Source organism: Manihot esculenta, chromosome 14 (genome assembly GCF_001659605.2).
Source record: "Manihot esculenta cultivar AM560-2 chromosome 14, M.esculenta_v8, whole genome shotgun sequence".
Taxonomy (NCBI): domain Eukaryota; kingdom Viridiplantae; phylum Streptophyta; class Magnoliopsida; order Malpighiales; family Euphorbiaceae; genus Manihot; species Manihot esculenta.
Window position 1 is genome coordinate 21,441,439 of NC_035174.2, and position 18,331 is coordinate 21,459,769.

At 35.6% G+C, this 18,331-nt stretch overlaps 1 protein-coding gene across 5 annotated transcripts in view; it reads left to right on the plus strand.

Annotated features, from left to right (window-relative positions):
- The window catches only part of LOC110600384 (DNA ligase 4), a 65,733-nt gene that overhangs the window by 18,984 nt on the left and 28,418 nt on the right, over positions 1–18,331 (plus strand). For all 5 annotated transcript variants that reach the window (XM_021737232.2, XM_043950028.1, XM_043950029.1 and 2 more), the window contains one exon: positions 17,582–17,657. In XM_021737232.2, coding sequence (XP_021592924.2) covers positions 17,582–17,657 — 76 coding nt within the window. The remainder of the gene's footprint in view (positions 1–17,581; positions 17,658–18,331) is intronic.

The window sequence follows — 18,331 nt, forward strand, 5'->3', positions numbered from 1 at the left end:
CACCGGCCATATCCTTCCTAGAAGAAACTTTCTGACAACATGCAATTTGATTAGGTATAGTAGCCAATGGTACCATCAATCTTGTTATCCCTTCTATGACCTTTCTCCTACATAAATTGCAAATCATTTTTCCTTTTTTCCCTGTAGGTGTTGCAAACTTCCAACCAATATCATCACTTGGCTTACCACCCCCTTGAGTAGAACTAGAACCACTTCCACGAGGCTTTTTCAATATATATATTTAATATCTGTTCATAAAAATTAAAAGATGTCAAATGTCAATAGCATGGAAGGCAAATATTTTTTTTATAACTAATATTTTAATTTTAACCCAACTCCATACATTAATTTTTATTTAACACAAATTATATAGATATGAAATTTTAATTGTCAAACTATAAGTCTTACTCAACAACTGTTATTAACAAATACTAAGTAGAACTTCAACATATAACTTTACATAATTGATATAATAATCTAATTTAATTAAAATAACTTTCAAATAGGACTAAATAACAAAAACCATATAATTTTTATAGATTGGAAAAATTAATAGCTCAAAATGTAGTCTTAACTCAGAAGAACACTTTAATCCACAAAAATTAAAAAAAAAAAACAGCAACTAAAAATAATTGAATTTTATAATAATTTATGAAAAATAGTCTAAACTAACAAAAACCATATAATTTTTATAGATTGGACAAACTAATAGCTCAAAATATAATTTTAACTCAAAAATTAACACTTTAATCCATAAAAATTAAACAAAAAAAATACAGCAGCTAAAAATAATTTAATTTCATAATAATTTTTGAAAAATAGTCTAAAGTTCTAACTTCTAAATTAACAAAAACCATACAATCTTTATAGATCGGACAAACTAATCGCTCAACGTACATTTTTAAGTAAAAAAACTAACAATTTAATCTACAAAAATAAAAAAAAAGCAAAAAATACAACAGTTAAAACTAAAAATACAGAAGTATTAACTCACCTTTTAGAAGAAATTAGCTTGAAATGAAGTAGTCAATGGTAGATCTAAGCTTGGATATGAGAAATTTTTAGGAAAGCTTGAGATATTTGAGAGAAAAGGAAGAGAAAGTCAGAAAACTTAGTTTGAACTTTGAGTTGTTGTGCTGCTTGCTGGAGTGTTTTTTTGAAGAAGGAAAAAAATAGTTAAGGGTTGGTTGGCTGCAGCAGAAAAAGATAAAAGGATTCTTTGAATTTTGAAATCTGTGTTAAAGTAATGGCTGTTACCGTTACATCATTGCCAGTAACGGCCATTATCATTACGTAATGCCGCAACTCAAGGGGGCTTGTTGGGTAACGACCCTCCTTAAAACTGTCACATACTGCTGTTATTTAAAACGTTGCTCTGTACTTAGATTCGGTACTTGATTGAGCAACGACACTTTGCTTCTTGTTTCTCCAAGTGATAAGGTTTTCTCTCACAAGTATGCAGTAACTAGTGGTTGACCTCCTAGAGATCCAATCCAATCTGCATTTGTGAATGTGTTTATATGGAGATAGTCGTGTTTGGAGGGCAGGAGACCTTTTCTAGGGGCAAACTTCAAGTATCGCAGAATGCGAAATACAGCTTGCATTTGAGGTTCATAATGATCCTGCATAAATTGACTAAGTTGACTGCATGTGCTATGTCTGGTAGAGTATGTGAGAGATAAATCAATCTGCCTACTAATCTCTAATATCTACTAATGTCTAGTGGTTCACCAATCCTTGCTTGTAACTTGTGATTGCTATCAACAAGAGTTTTTGCTGGTTTGCAACTTAACATACCGATTTCTTTTAAAAGATTCAGAATATATTTCTTTTGAGAGATAAAAATTTCCTTCTTTGATCTAGCTACCTCAATTCTCTAAAAATACTGAAATTTTCCTAAATCTTTAATTTCGAATTTTCAAGCCAGAAGCTTCTTCAATCTTTGTCATCTCTTCTTTGTCATTTCCTATCATTATAATGTCATGAACATAAACTATGAGAAAAGTAATTTTACTCTTATAATGTGATAAACAGGATATGATGCGGAATCCCATATTAACAATGCAATCTAAAATTCCAACACACAATAATATCAAGTCACACGCCAAGATTAATTCCCAATCGTTCTACTATACCCTTGAATAATGAATAAACAAGAACATAGATAATCGAACAAGAAAACAAGAATGGAATCGCCATGAAATTACTAATTTCGATAAAATGCCAATTTTTGATACAACACAAAGTTAAACAAAATTCTCTCTAGACTTCTATTAATCAAGGAAAACAATATTGTTAATCAAGGAAAACAATATTGTTCCCAAAATAAGACTTCATGAAATTTGTGGCTGTTATTTGGAGGGATTTTTATAACTTTCTACCCTAATCCTAGTGGTAAAGGATTAATCCTATTGTAGAAAGGATTCTTGGTCAAACAGTCAAACCTTCCTCAACAAGGATTACAATCATAACAAGACAAGAAACAATTGGGCAATTTCTGTGTATTTTCTCTATTGAAGTATGTTTATATACAGATTACAAGGTCTTATTAAGGCAACTCCTAATAATCCTCGATCAATCAATTAGTATTGAAAACGATGATGAAAAAGAAGAGGAAAGCAAAAGCTTTGAGAGAAAAATGCTTGATTATTCCCCTCAAGTCAATTGGGGTATATATACTACTTACAAAAAGAAATTAATTCTCTAATTATAACCTAATCATATTCCAATCATATCACACAATCATATCCCTAATTATGCACACAATCACTACAAATCTAGGTTATTTACAGAAAGTATCTCAACACTCCCCCTCAAGCTGGAGCGTACATGTCATATGCTCCAAGCTTGTTACAAATATATTCGATTCGTGAACCCCGAAGAGATTTTGTGAAAACGTCAGTTAGTTAATCATTTAAGTTAAGAAAGCTAATAGAAGTGTATCCCGACTTAATCTTTTGTCTAATAAAGTGGCAATCTACCTCTATATGCTTCGTCCTATCATGAAAAACTGGATTTGATGCAATATGCAGCTTGATTATCACATATCAGCTTCATTTGGCCAGTATCACTATATTTCAATTCCTGAAGGAGTTGCTTCAACCAAATGAGTTCGCATGTTGCTATAGGCATAGCTTGATATTCTGCTTTTGCACTTGATCTTGCAATCTCACCTTGTTTTTTACTTTTCTAGGATATAAGATTTCCTCCACTCATAATATAATATTCTGAAGTAGATCGTCTATCTGAAGGAGAACCTGTCCAATCTGCATCAGAATAGCCAACGATTTGTGAGTGACCCTTGTCCTCGTAGAGTAGACCCTATTCAGGAGCTCCTTTAATATATCTAAGAATGTGAATGACTGCATCCTAGTGACTACTGTTTGGAGTTTGAAGAAATTGACTAACCACACTTACAACAAAGGAAATATTTGGTCGCGTGATAGTGAGATAATTGAGCTTGCCAACTAATCTTTTGTATCTAGCAAGATCTTTAAGTGGCTACCCTCGTTCAGGAACAAGTTTGACATTTGGATCCATGGGAGTGTCCACATGTCTACAGTCTAACATGCCTGTTTCTTCCAATATATCCAAAGCATATATCCGTTGAGAAATTGCAATACCTGTTTTAGACCGTGCCACTTCAATCCCTAAGAAATACTTCAGTTTTTCCAGGTCTTTAGTTTGGAAATGGCTGAACAAATGTCGCTTAAGCTGAGAGATTCCATCATGATAATTTCCTATAATGACAATATCATCAACATAGATCACCAAGTAGATGCGTCTATCACCATTATGACGAAAAAATACGGAATGATCATAATTATTTCGAGACATTCCAAACTGTTGAACTACAGTGCTAAATCATCCAAACCATGCTCTTGGAGACTATTTTAGTCCATACAAAGAGCGTCGAAGACGACATACACCATGTAAACTTTTTCGGTGAGCTCTCCATGAAGAAATGCATTTTTAATATCTAGTTGATGAAGGGTTCAGTGATTAATTGCATCCAATGAGATGAGGAGGCGAACAGAAGATATTTTGGCTACTGGAGAGAAAGCATCACTATAATCAAGTCCAAAAATTTGTATGTAACCTTTAGCTATAAGGCGAGCTATAAGATCGAAGAGATGGAGGTAGTTGCTGATCCAAGACGTAAAGACCCTCTGACTCACGCCCTCTACCAACAATCTACTTTGTCGAAAGATCCTGAAAAACACAGTGATCAGAAAAGAATGAGACACAACAATTCAATGCACGAGTGAGTTCACTAACGGAAAGCAAATTAAATGCGAACTTAGGGAGACATAACACAGAGAATACAGAAAGAAAAGGGGTTAAGTTGACATGACCAGAACCTATGACAGAAGATTTAGTGCCATTAGCAAGAGTAACATAAAAAGACGATGCATGAGACTTAAGATTGGACAAAAGGGTAGAATTATTTGACATATGATTGGTAGCACCAGAATTAATAACCCACTTGGAGGATAAAGACACAAGACATGCAGTAGAGTTACCTGACTCACAATTGCAGTGATAGAAGAGGAATTAGAGGATTTTAGAGATGCCTGGTATTGGGTGAATTGTGCATATTCATCTGCAGATATCAAAATTCCCTGATCTGAGGAGGCCCCAACTGCCATATGCGCGATGCGCTGATTCTTATTCTGTAGTTTCTGACATGTCTTGTTAGTATGTCTAGGTTCGCGGCAGTAATAACAAATGATTCCTCCTGAGTCAGAAGTAGAACCTGTTTTCCCAGAACGCTGAGATCCTTTACCACCATGAAAACCTCCCCTTTGCGCACCTCTGTTATTCTGTCTATCACTGTCATTGCGGCTAACAAGGGCACTAGTGGGTTGTGAAGGGATTGGAGACTCTGTACGCAACACCCTAGTGAACACATCATGTAACGATGATATTTCAAAATCAGAAAGAATCTGAACTTTTTAGCTGTCTCAAACTCTAGAGGGAGACTTGCAAGAAAGCTCATAACAGCCATTTGCTCTCGTTGAGCTTGTTGAGCTTTCACATCTGTACTAAAAGGCATTAATATATTAAGTTCTTTGTAAACTCTTTTAAAATCCATAAAATAGGATGTCAAAGTTCTATCATTTTTCTCAGCTCGGTAAAACGCCTTACACATATCATAAATACGGGAAATATTTCCTTTGCCAGAATATAGAAACTTCAAATACTCCATTAACTCTTTAACAAATTCACAGTGATTAATAAGACTAATCACCTCACTAGGAATAGACTTTCGGATCTGCAAAAACAAACGAGCATCATCCCTCATCCAATCTCTACGAGTTTCATCAGTTGGAGGATCCTTGGTATGATCATCCATTTCAATACTTCGTAAATAAATACAGATAGTTTTACTCCAATCCAAAAAATTAGATCAATTTAATTTGTGTTTCGTGATTTCGGTCATCATAGGAATCAAATCAGTTACGGTGGTTTTAACTTCAGCCATAAGGACAACCAACCCAAAATAATCAAAATAAGCACAGAATCAGAAGTAAACAGTACCCGGTGAACAGTGCCTGAATATGAACACTACCAAAAAAACACCTCCACCCAACACCCGAACGGCAAACTAACCTTAGATCTGACAAGGGGACTGTGTGGTGACTCCAGCGATGGTGATCGGAGCAGCGGCGGAGCAGGGACACGCCGGTGCGTGGAACTGCGGTAGATTGTTGTGGCGGCGCGTGAGGCACACTCGCGGGCCGATCGCCTGTCGGTTCTTCAGGGATGCTTCGCCGGTGCTTCGACGTTCTTCCTAGGGGGCAGTGAGATACAAACGTTATCCTTTATTGGTAACCCAAATGAACAAAGTCCTACGTCTCCAAAAAAAATTTAAATCTATATGGGTGAGGCTCTGATACCATGTAGAAAGATAATATTTGTTGTATTTCACAATAGAGATTACAACCTATTTATACATGAGAGACGGTATCTAAACAGCAAGGAAAATGAAGCCTATGATTATATAATCCCTAAGATTTAGTAACTGATCCATCTATCAATATTTACTTTCTATATTAACATATTTATTTCCTATAACCTATAACAGTCCTCTTCTTAACCAGTAGAGGTTTGTGCAACATGATAAAAAGGAATTTGTTCGGAAAAGACTACATCTGTTGAGATTAGATATTTGTTGAGATCTGGAGAGTAACACCGATGCTTCTAAAGGCGAGAATATCCCAAAAAAACACACTTCAAAGCTTTAGAATCAAGTTTAGTCACATAGGTCTGATATCCCGAATATAGCAAGTGCTGCCAAAAAGTCATGGTTCTAGAGAAAATAATAGCTTTTTTGGAAAAAGGACATTATAAGGAGTATTATCGTTTAGTACTGGGGAGGACATGCGATTAATGAGGAAACATGCAGTAGAGAGAGCATCGGCCCAAAATTGCTTGGGAACTTGCATTTGAAACAACATAGCTCGAGCAATCTCAAAGAGATGTCGATTCTTCTTTTCAGCTAACCCATTTTGAGCGGGTGTATCAACACATAACGATTGGTAAAGAATACCATGTTGAGTCATATAAGTCTGGAATGATTTTGACATATATTCTTTAGCATTGTCGCTTTGCAAAATTTGCACAGAAACATTAAATTGAGTTTTGATTTCAGCACAAAAGGCAGAAAAATGAGAAAACACTTTCGAACGATGTTTCATAAAATAAATCCAAGTCATTATGGAGAAATCATCTACAAAAGTGATAAAATATTTGAATTCAGTCTTAGACCCAACCGAACATGGGCCCCAAACATCCGGATGAATTAATTCAAAAGTAGACTCAACTCGTTTATTGACTCTAGGACTTAAAGGGTTTTGATGATGTTTTACACAATGATATGACTCACATTTCAGTAAAGATACCTCATGAAATTGAGGGCATAACTTTTTCAAAACCGGTAAAGAAGGGTGTCCCAACCGACAATGTGCTTCAAACGGAGACACGACATTGGAGCAAGCAACATACTGAGGTACCCATGCATCCAAAATGTAGAGACCCCCAGATACATGTCATTTACTAATAATCTGCTTTGTCACAAGATCTTGAATGAGACAATGATCAGGAAAAACAAAACACACAATTTAGATTTTTGATAAGTTTACTTAGAGATTAGATTAAAGGCAAGAGTAGGTAAACTTAGCACAGATGATAGGGTAATAGAAGGAGTAGGTTTAACAGTTTTAGAACCCTCAACATTATAGGTTGGCCCATCAACTATAGTAACAGAAGGTGCTTTATGAGATCGAAAGCTGGCAAAAGTATCAACAAGCATAATAGTGAGAAAAGGATCGATGTACACATATTCTTCATCTTTAGGCTTTTGTTCTTGATCAACAATCTCAGAAGCAATGTAATTGTCATGGCTTTTATCAGTTGAAGATCTTGTACTTCAATTGCTTGGATTTCTTCAACAGAATAATTCTTGAATATAGACTCTGAATCTTCACAATGTTTAGTCTCAATTATAGTTTCTTCCTCAAAAGATTTCTCCCCAAATGTGGTTGAGACAGTCATTATGAACATGTTGTGGTAATTTAGATTGCTTTGCGCATTGCAATAGAAGCTTATCTCAGACTTTTGCTTGTTTGTTATGAGATCACAATTTTCACTTGAGGATTTAAGAATCTCTGATTGGTTCCTTGGATGGAATTTCTTAGATCTTCTACAACCATCTCTTCTTTCTTTGCTTTCCATCCTCAAACAAATTCAAAGCTACAAACAAAAGAAAACAAATTTGTTCCTCACATGCTCCCTCATGTGTTTCTCTCGAAAAGTTGTTTATGCTCATGTTTTGCTCATAAGTTGGCTTTTACCCTCTTATAAACTCACCACTCAAGCCTTTTTACCTCTCAATGTTCAACTTAAAAGTGTTGCACTTCAGAACTAACACACAACACGACATTAATAAGATTGTAGCAATAGAAATTAAACAATGATATCCTAAACAATAAAGAAATGTAAAAGCAAAATGTAGAGGCAAAAAAGCACACAATAAAATATTAGCACAAAATGGCAATAAGTATGCTGAAGATGCAATTTAATGAGTAACATGCAGTAACTATATCACCCTATGTGTATAGAAAACCAACAAACGAAATAAAACAAAGATGATCAAAGTTAAAAGAAAACTCTAATTCAAAAATAGACCAATTTCACACTCCTCTAATAGAAACCGAAACTGAACTTAAACTAATACCCAATGTTCGAAAGCTCTAACTAGCAAAAACCACACAAAAATAAAAACTTTAGGCGTGTAGTAATTCCAAAATCTCAAACCAAAAGTTTCAATCAAGGTATATGTCAAATAGATTGCAAAATTGCTCCTTTTCTTGCTTTTAACCTCAAAAATGAAATTTCAAGAAGCCATTTTTTTTCCTTTTTGTGAATTTTCAAGATTTGAATCTTTTTTTTTTTACTAAAACTTGTGATAACACAAAATTGAGAAGCAATCAGAGATAAAATTGAGAATCTTTTTTTTTACTAAAACTTGTCATAACATTGTAAACAGAACGATAAACAAGTTACCGAAATAAGAAAACGAATTACTAGCAACTACAACTATGAGATTAAAATTGAACAAGATAACAATCAAGATAGATAAATTAGAACTTATCTACGACCTATGTTCTGATACCAAACTGATACGGAACCCCAGATTAACAATGCAATCTAAAACCCCAACACACAACAATATCAAGTCAAACGCTAGGATTCATTTCCAAGCGTTCTACTACACCCTTTCTTAGAGTTTGAAAATAATTTATACATAATTATAGGAGATTATGTAATCATAGGCTAATTGATTGATAGAGAATTATTAGGGGTTGCCTTAACAAGGCTTTGTAATCTGTATATATGCCCACTTCAATGGAAAAACATATACTGAAATTACCCAATTATTTCTTATCTTGTTACATGGTATCAGAGCCATTCTCGTAGAGATTTAATTTTTTTCTCTCTCGTCAAGTTTTAAATTTTTGGAGACTTAGGGCTCCTGTTCTTTTGTGTTACCCATCTAGGGTAATATTTGTCTCTCACCGTCCACCTAGAGAGGATGCCGAATTTGCCTTGCAGCCCTCTTGTTAGATCTGTGGTTCGTTTGCCGTTTGGGTGTTGGGTGGAGGCAATTTTTTTTATACTGTTCACTGGGTTAGATTTTGTTATCTTCCTTTAATTCATTTGAAGGTAAAGGAGTATAGAGTTTTGATTGAAATGGTTTTTCACAGTAAGACCCATATTATTAAAATTATCCCAACGTCTTCAGTAGCGGCTGAGACAGGTAAAACGTGTCTTGTTTCCTCTTCATATAAATGGGTCATTGATTCTGGTGCCACGGATCACATGACAGATAATCCTTATATTTTTACTAGCTTTCGATCTCATAAAGCACCTTCTCCTGTTATTATAGCTGATGGGTCAACCTATAATGTTGAGGGTTCTGGGATTGTTAAACCTACTCCTTCTATTACCCTATCATTTGTGCTAAGTTTACCTAATCTTGCCTTTAATTTAATCTTTGTGAGTAAACTTACCAAAGACCTAAATTATTGTGTTTCTTTTTTCCTGATCATTGTCTCATTCAAGATCTTGTGACGAAGTAGATGATTGGTAAAGGACATGTATATGGGGTCTCTACATTTTGGATGCATGGGTACCTCAGTATGTTGCTTGCTCCAGTGTCATGTCTCCGTTTGAAGCACACTGTTGGTTAGGACACTCTTCTTTACCAGTTTTGAAGAAGTTATATCCTCAATTTCATGAGGTATCTTTACTGGAATGTGAGTCATGTCATTTTGCAAAATATCATTGAAACTCTTTAAGTCCCTGGAGTCAATAAACGAGCTGAGTCTGCTTTTGAATTTGTTCATTCAGATGTTTGGGGCCCATGTCCGGTTGGATCTAAGACTGGATTAAGATATTTTATCACTTTTGTGGATGATTACTCTAGAATTACTTGGATTTATTTTATGAAATATCGTTCAAAAGTGTTTTCACATTTTTGTCTTTTGTGCTTAAATCAAGACTCAATTTAATGTTTTTGTAAAAATTTTGTGAAGTGACAATGCTAAAGAATATATGTCAGAATCATTCCAAGCTTATATGACTCAACATGATACTCTCTACTAATCATCATATGTTGATACACTCGCTCAAAATAGGGCAGCTGAAAGAAAGAATCGACATCTCTTTGAGACTGCTAGAGCTCTGTTGTTTCAAATGCAAGTTCCTAAGCAATTTTGGGCTGATGCTGTCTCTACTGCATGCTTTCTCATTAATCGCATGCCCTCCGCAGACTAAACGGTAATACTCCTTATAATGTCCCCTTTCCTAAGAAGCTATTATTTCCTCTTGAACCACGACTGTTTGGCAGTACTTCCTATGTTCGGGATGTCAGACCTTATGTGATTAAACTTGATCCTAAGGCTTTAAAGTGTGTTTTTTTGGGATATTCTCTCCTTCAAAAGGGGTATCACTGTTATTCTTCAGATCTCAACAAGTATCTGGTCTCAACAGATGTAGTCTTTTCCGAGCAAGTTCTTTTTTATTCTGTTGCACAAACATATCCTGATCAAGAGGATGATGATGAATGGCTCATCTATAGAATCATATTTTATGGTGGGACATCTTCGAGTGTGCCTTTTGCTGTACAATCTGATGGTAACCTTCCTCCTAATACTCAGCCTCCTGTTAAACCGTCAGTTGTTCAAGTTTACTCTCGGAGACCAGTACTTGATGATATATGCCTTGCACTAGAATCTTCTTCGCCATCAGATCCACCACCAAGTGACCTTGACCTCCCCATTAGTCTTCATAAAGGTAAACGATAGTGTAAATCTATCTATTATGTTGTTAACTTTCTGTCTTATGATCTCCTGTCTCCTTCTTTTACCTCCTTAATTGTCTCTCTAGATTTCATTTCTTTGCCTAAGACAGTTAAAGAGGCTCTGGCTCATTCTGGATGGCGTGATGCAATGTTTGAGGAGATCAAGGCTCTAGATGAAAATCATACTTGGGAACTAGTTGATTTACCTTGTGGCAAGAAGGCTGTGGGCTGTAAATGGCTTTTTGCCATCAAAGTCAATCCAGATGGCTCCATAGCGAGGCTTAAGACCCTTTTTGTCGCCAAAGGTTATGCCCAAACCTATGGCATTGACTTTTCTGACACTTTTTCTCCTATGGCAAAAATAACCTCACTTTGCTTGTTCATCTCTCTAGCTGCTTCTCAGCATTGGCCTTTACACCAATTAGATATCAAGAATGCATTTTTACATGGTAACCTCCAAAAGGAGGTGTATATGGAGCAACCACTAGGGTTTGTTGCTCAGGGGGAGTATGGGAAAGTCTGCCATTTGAAGAAATCTTTATATGGTTTGAAGCAGAGTCCCCGTGCATGGTTTGGCAAGTTTAGTGAAGTTGTTCAAAAATTTGGGTTGAAAAAAAGCAAGTGTGACCATTCAGTTTTCTATAGAAATTCAGATGCTGGTATTATTCTCCTTGTTGTATATGTTGATGATATTGTCATTACAGGGAATGATAGTACAAAGATCTCTTCTCTCAAAAACTATTTGCATGCGAGTTTTCATACCAAAGACTTGGGTCAGCTTAAGTATTTCTTAGGAGTTGAAGTCTTGAGGAGTAAAAAGGGAATTTTCTTGTCTCAAAGGAAGTATGTCCTTGACTTGCAGAAACTGGAAAGATGGGAGCTAAACCATGTAGCACACCAATGATTTCTAATATATATTTTACAAATGATGACAGAGACCCTTATGACGATCCAGAGAGATACAGGAGGTTGATTGGAAAACTGAACTACCTTATTGTGATGACTCGAACAGATATTGCTTTTGTAGTAAGCGTTGTAAGCCAGTTCATGTCTGCACCTACAGTGAAACATTGGACCACTCTAGAACAAATTTTATGTTATCTAAAAGGGACTCCTGGACTCGGTATACTCTACAGAGATCATGGGCATACTGCACTTGAGTGTTTTTCTAATGCTGACCGGGCGGGATCGAAAAGTGATAGAAGGTCAACTACAGGCTATTGTGTATTTGTTGGAGGAAACCTAGTGTCTTAGAAAAGTAAGAAGAAAAATATGGTATCCAGATCCAGTGCTGAGTCAGAATACAGGGCCATGGCTAAATCCACTTGTGAGATTATGTGGATGTTATAGATTATAGGAAGTAAATATATTAATATAGGAAGTAAATATTGATGGGTGGGTTAGTTGCTTAATCTTAGGGATTGTATAAACATAGACTTGATTTTCCTTCCTATTTAGATACCGTCTTTTATATATAAATAGGTTGTAATCTTTATTATGAAATACAACAACAACAAAATATTATCTTTCTACATGGTATCAGAGCCAGGTTCGTAGAGATTTATTTTTTTTCTCTCTCGTCAAGTCTTAAATTTTTGGAGACTTAGGGCTCCTGTTATTTTGTGTTATCCATGTAGGATAATATTTGTCTTTCACCGTTCACCTAAAGAGGATGCCAAAGTCGTCTTGCAGCTCCCTTGTCAGATTTGCGATTCGTTTGGTTGTTGGGTGGAGGCTTTTTTTTGATACTATTCATTTGGGTTACCCATTGTTGAATCCCACATCGGCTGTGGAAAGGGGTAATGTGCCCCTTATATGGGCTATAGGCACTCCTCCCCCTTGAGCTAGCTTTTGGGGTGAGTTAGGCCTAGCCCAAATTTAACATGGTATCAGAGCCTCCCCATCCGATGTTGGGCGCCCATAAATGAGCCATGCACCAGTAAAAAATTCTGGGCGTGAGAGAGTGTGTTAAATCCCACATCGGCTGTGGAAAGGGGTAATGTGCCCCTTATATGGGCCATAGGCACTCCTCCCCCTTGAGCTAGCTTTTGGGGTGAGTTAGGTCTGGCACAAATTTAACACCCATAAAGAGTAACTTTTGGAGACTTAGGGCTCTGTTTATTTAGATTACCCATAAGAGGGTAACATTTGGAGACTTAGGGCTCTGTTCATTTAGGTTACCTATAAAAGGGTAATATTTGGGGACTTAGGGTGCTGTTCATTTGGGTTACTCATAAAGGGTAACATTTGGAGACCTATGGATTCATTTGGGTTACTCATAAAGGGTAACATTTGGAGACATAGGGCTCTGTTCATTTGGGTTACTCATAAAGGGTAACATTTAGAGACCTAGGGCTATGTTCATTTGGGTTACTCATAAAGGGTAACATTTGGAGACTTAGGACTCTGTTCATTTGGGTTACTCACAAAGAGTAACATTTGGAGACTCATGGCTCTGTTCATTTGGTTATCCATAAAGTGTAACATTTGGAGACTTAGGGCTTTGTTCATCAGGTATTGTTCACGGGAATTATTCATCGGGTACTGTTCACGAGTACTGTTCATCGGGTACTGTTCATGAGTCACGAGTACTGTTCATCGAGTATTGTTCACGGATTCAAAATTCTATTCACAGTAAGGTGATTAGTCTTGTTAATCATTTTGAATTTGTTAAAGAATTAATGAAGTGTTTGGAATTTCTATATTCTGGCAATTGGAATATTTCTAGTATTTATGATGTGTGTAAGGCATTTTACCAAGCTGAGAAAATGTGGTCTCCCGTTCTAGTGCTGAACCTGAATGTCGAATCATGACAAAAACCGTTTGTGAAGTTTTGTGGGTACGTCAATTATTGGAAGAAGTTGGGTTCACAAATTCGGTGTCTGCTAAGTTGTATGGGACGAGTTGATTATATATGTAACAAGTTGGACATGATTAACATTTATGCTCCAACTTGAGGGGGGAGTGTTATAGATTATAGGAAGTAAATATATTAATATAGGAAGTAAATATTGATAGATGGGTTAGTTGCTTAATCTTAGGGATTATATAATCATAGATTTGATTTTCCTTCCTGTTTAGATACCGTCTTTTATATATAAATAGTTTGTAATCTTTATTATGAAATACAACAACAACAAAATATTATCTTTCTAAAGTGGATAAATCATCTGCTGAAGAAAGTTGGCATGGGTGTTGCGTCACCCGCAAAACTTTGGTGTGATAATCATGCTACTCTTCACATTATTTCAAATCCAGTATACCATGAACGGACTAAGCATATTGAAGTTGATTGTCATTTCATTCGTAAGAAGATTCAAGAAAATTTAATCTCCACCAGTTATGTGAAGACATAAGAGCAACTGGGGTGATCTACTCACCAAAGCTTTAAATGGGTCTCGAATAGAATATCTTTCTAAGTTGGGCATGATAAATATCTATGATCCAACTTGAGGGGAGTATTAGAGTGTGAAAATAATCTGTACATAATTATAGGAGCTTACGTAATCATAAGCTAATTGATTGATAGGGAATTATTAGGGATTGCCTTAACAAGGCTTTGTAATCTGTATATATGCCCACTTACTTCAATGGAAAAACATATACTGAAATCACCCAATTATTTCTTATCTTGTTACACCCTTGAATAATGAATAAATAAGAACATAGATAATCGAACAAGAAAACAAGAATAGGAGCGCCATGAATTTACTAACCTCGATAAGGTGCATTGATGCAACACAAAGTTAAACAAAATTCTCTCTAGAATATTATTAACCAAAGAAAAACAATATTATTCACAAAATAAGTCTTCATGAAATTTGTGGTTGCCACTTAGAGCGGGGTTTTTATAGCTTTCTAAAACCCTAATCCTAGTGGTAAAAGGATTGATTCCAATGTAGAAAGGATTCTTGGTTAAACAGTCAAACATTTCTTAGCTAGGATTACAATAAAGATCCTTTTCCTAGTTGGACTAGAAGAACTCTTTCTCCTTACGGGCTATACGAATTTGACTACCTAAATTGAGTGTTTTTAACTTAAAATAAGTGCAATAAAATACTAAAATGCCAAAATAACAAAATGGGCCTAAGTTCATTTGAGCCATACATGCAGTACAAGCTAAACATGTATTGAGCGTTCACATGTGTTGAACAGTGTGTTGCTTGTTTTCTTATTCTCGCATTCTTCTCAAATATAGTTCTCATTTGAATACTTTTCTTCCATATAGGATAATTTAATATTGGATGATTTAGAAGTTGGTTTCGAGTTTCATAGCTCGCATGTTTGAAGATTCTTTGCGCTCTTCTGTGCCTCACTTTGTTGAAAAGTAATGCCCCTTTATGCACGCATCAAGGTGACTAGGTAGTACTGAAATAAGATTCAGTTTCTCTAAACATAACATTCATACTGACTAAATATTTTGTGGAGGGAGGGTGGTAACACTTGTAACCCTTCTGTGTGGGAGAGTACCCAATAAACATACACTTAAGAGCCCTCGGATCAAGTTTCCTAGTTGTCTTAGAATGAACAAAACATGTACACCCAAACATTTTTGGTGGAACAGTACAATTATTTTTCCTTGTAAGACATCTAAAAGACTTTTAAAGGCAAGAGGTTTGAGGAATATTATATTAATGAGATATGTTGCGGTTAAGACTATATCTCCTCGATAGGTTTTTGGAAGATTCGATCTGGCTACCTCTAAAAGGTGTCTATTTTTTCATTCAGCAATACTATTCTGAGCACTAGTGTAAGAACAACTAGTTTGATGTAGTATCCCATGGGAGTCTGGATAGACAGAAAAACAATTATTCGTGTACTTTATGCCATTATCAGTTCTCAACACTTTTATCTTAGCATCAAGTTGAGTAAAACTTTTATCGTAGCATCAGTTCTCACATCATCTTGTGAAAAGATAAGAAAACATCTCACTCTTTGTCTTTATTAAATAAATCTAAGTAAGTCGAGTGCAGTAATCTAACAAGCCGTCGATTACTATAGAGAGACATTCTGAGTATGTCCTCAAATATCAGAATGGATAGTCATAAAAGGAATTGTACTTGGCTTACTCACAAACATTATAAAATAAAGAACCAAATTGAGTTTTGAAAAATAAGCCAGATAAAGTTTTTCTAAAGTATCTGTGTGATTTCTTGGCTGTATCCGTATTTTCTCTAAAACGAGCCTGAGATGAATTAGAATATGGATTCTCTTCCAACATGTACAAGCCATCGTACAGTCTTGAATAAGACAATGCACAGGGAAAAATTCAATTTTATAGTTAAGAGTTTTAGTAAAAGCATCAACAGATAAAAGATTAATCAGGAAATGAGGAATATGAAGGACAGAGGATAGCTTAATATTTGAAGTACAATCAACAGAACCGGTCTAGAGACCGAAGTAAAGGAGCCATCGGTTATTTTGATAGTATCCTTTTTGAGACATGGAAGATAATTAAAAAACCTTTTAGAAGTGCTTTTCATGTGTTTATTTACACCAGAATCAATAATCCATGGAGTAGTATCAAGAGACAATACGTTAAAAGATAGCAATAAAGCAAACACAACAATGAAAAAAAGGTTGTCTAACTGAAAAGAACATCAAATCAACACCCAACTCAACAAGAAATCTTTTTTGCTTCTGCATGGTAATAAGCAGCAACAAAGCCAAAAAATACCCAAAAAAAAGGTAAAATGGAGGCTGCCCACACCAACTAAATACCTAACTAACTCCCAACAGAGCAAGGAACAATAGCAGAAGGCCGGAAACAGAAGCCCAGGGTCAACGGCGGTGGACAGACGTGAAGATCCTTGCCAGAAACAGGGTCACGCGCCAGCAATGGGTGGCGCATGAGGCTCACATGTTGACAACTGGCTCATCGGAGATTGGCAGATGGCCGGCGAGGAGGCTGTGATCCTTCTGGGAGTGGTGGTGATGAAAGAAAATAGGTCTAGGTAGGAGACTACCAAATTTGGTTGCCTAGGATTTTGAAAATTCAAAATTGAATTAGAAATTTAGAACCCTAGATCAGGCTCATGCTTTGATACATGAAGAATTTTAGGACAAATTTTCTCTATAAATTTGAGTTGTACTGAGCTGTATTGAGCTTTACAAGTTGTGAGTATTTATACACACAAAATCAATTTAATTAGGAATTTCTACAATAGACTTAATTTAGGAATATTTACAATATGGTAGTGAATAAAATCTCTACAATCAAGCCTAATTAGAATCCAAAGGATCTGCCCATTTAGTAGCTGAATCTTTCTAATTAGTAAGATTTGTATTGGTCAACAGGTTTGATTCTTGGTCTTTTGGGTTGAATTAAGAAAAGAAATAGGCTATATCTCTTACTCTTGTTGTGCATTTGTTTAATCTCCATATTGGTATTTGGGGAGATCCAAAATGTTATAACTTCAGTAGTTTTACACTTCCCTTTAAAAAAAAATTCTAGTACCTTAGTTTAATTGCCTTTGGATGGTACGAAATATCAAGCCAGATTAGGAAGAGGTAAAATGCCAAGTTCAGGTATTTATTGTGTTTGGGTTAAGTGATTCTAGTTGTGAACTTCTGGTGTATCAGTGGTTTTCAGATCGTGAAGATATGAGTTCTGATACTCTGTTGATTTTGTTTCTACAAGTTTTCTTAATTCTTAATCATGAATGTGTTTGTTTCTCTGGAAATTCAACAATCATGCCCTTGCTAATCATACAGGGGAACCGCCTTGTTCGCTCATTGCTTACAATGTGAATGCTGTTGAGCGATTTTTCGAGGAAACTGTTAAGAACAGGTGGGTGTTCTTTTTCATCATTTTTCTTTTTGGTTATCAAGGGAACTCTTCGTCTAATCTGCCACAATACTGAACTTTCGCAGAGTTATGTGCTGCAAATTGTTTGCTTTTGCTATGTTATTCGCTTTTAATCTGTGAAGTCTAATCAACTTGTAATTTTTTCTCTCTTTTTTTACAATACTGAACTTCTAGATATAGTGAACTAATAATTTGGTCCCCCTTTTGCATTGAACTCTTATTTGCTCATTGCACTACAATTTGCTCTTTATCTATGTAGTCTGAGTAAATTCTATTCTAAGTATCCGCAGTATTTGTGGACCTTTTGCTTCTTCTCTTTCTGCTAAACCAACTTCCCTTTGGTAATAATGTGCTGCAATATGTTTTTGCATTCTTCTTTGCTCCTTATTTGCCTTTTGGTTATACTATATGCTGGATTTAAGATTTTAATCCTTGCAGGTGTGATTTCGGAAACTTGCACCTTTTTTTTCTCTGTTTGTGTTCTTCTTTTGTTGGGGTTGTGGGGTTGGGAGTGGGACGGATATCATTGCATTTGCATGTGTTAAAGAAATCCACTCTATAAAGATGAAATAATGTTTAAATTAACTTTATAGTTATTAGGCATTTTTGGTTTAGATCATTTTCTAATTTTAGGTTAAATTTCTGCAGAAGTTTTC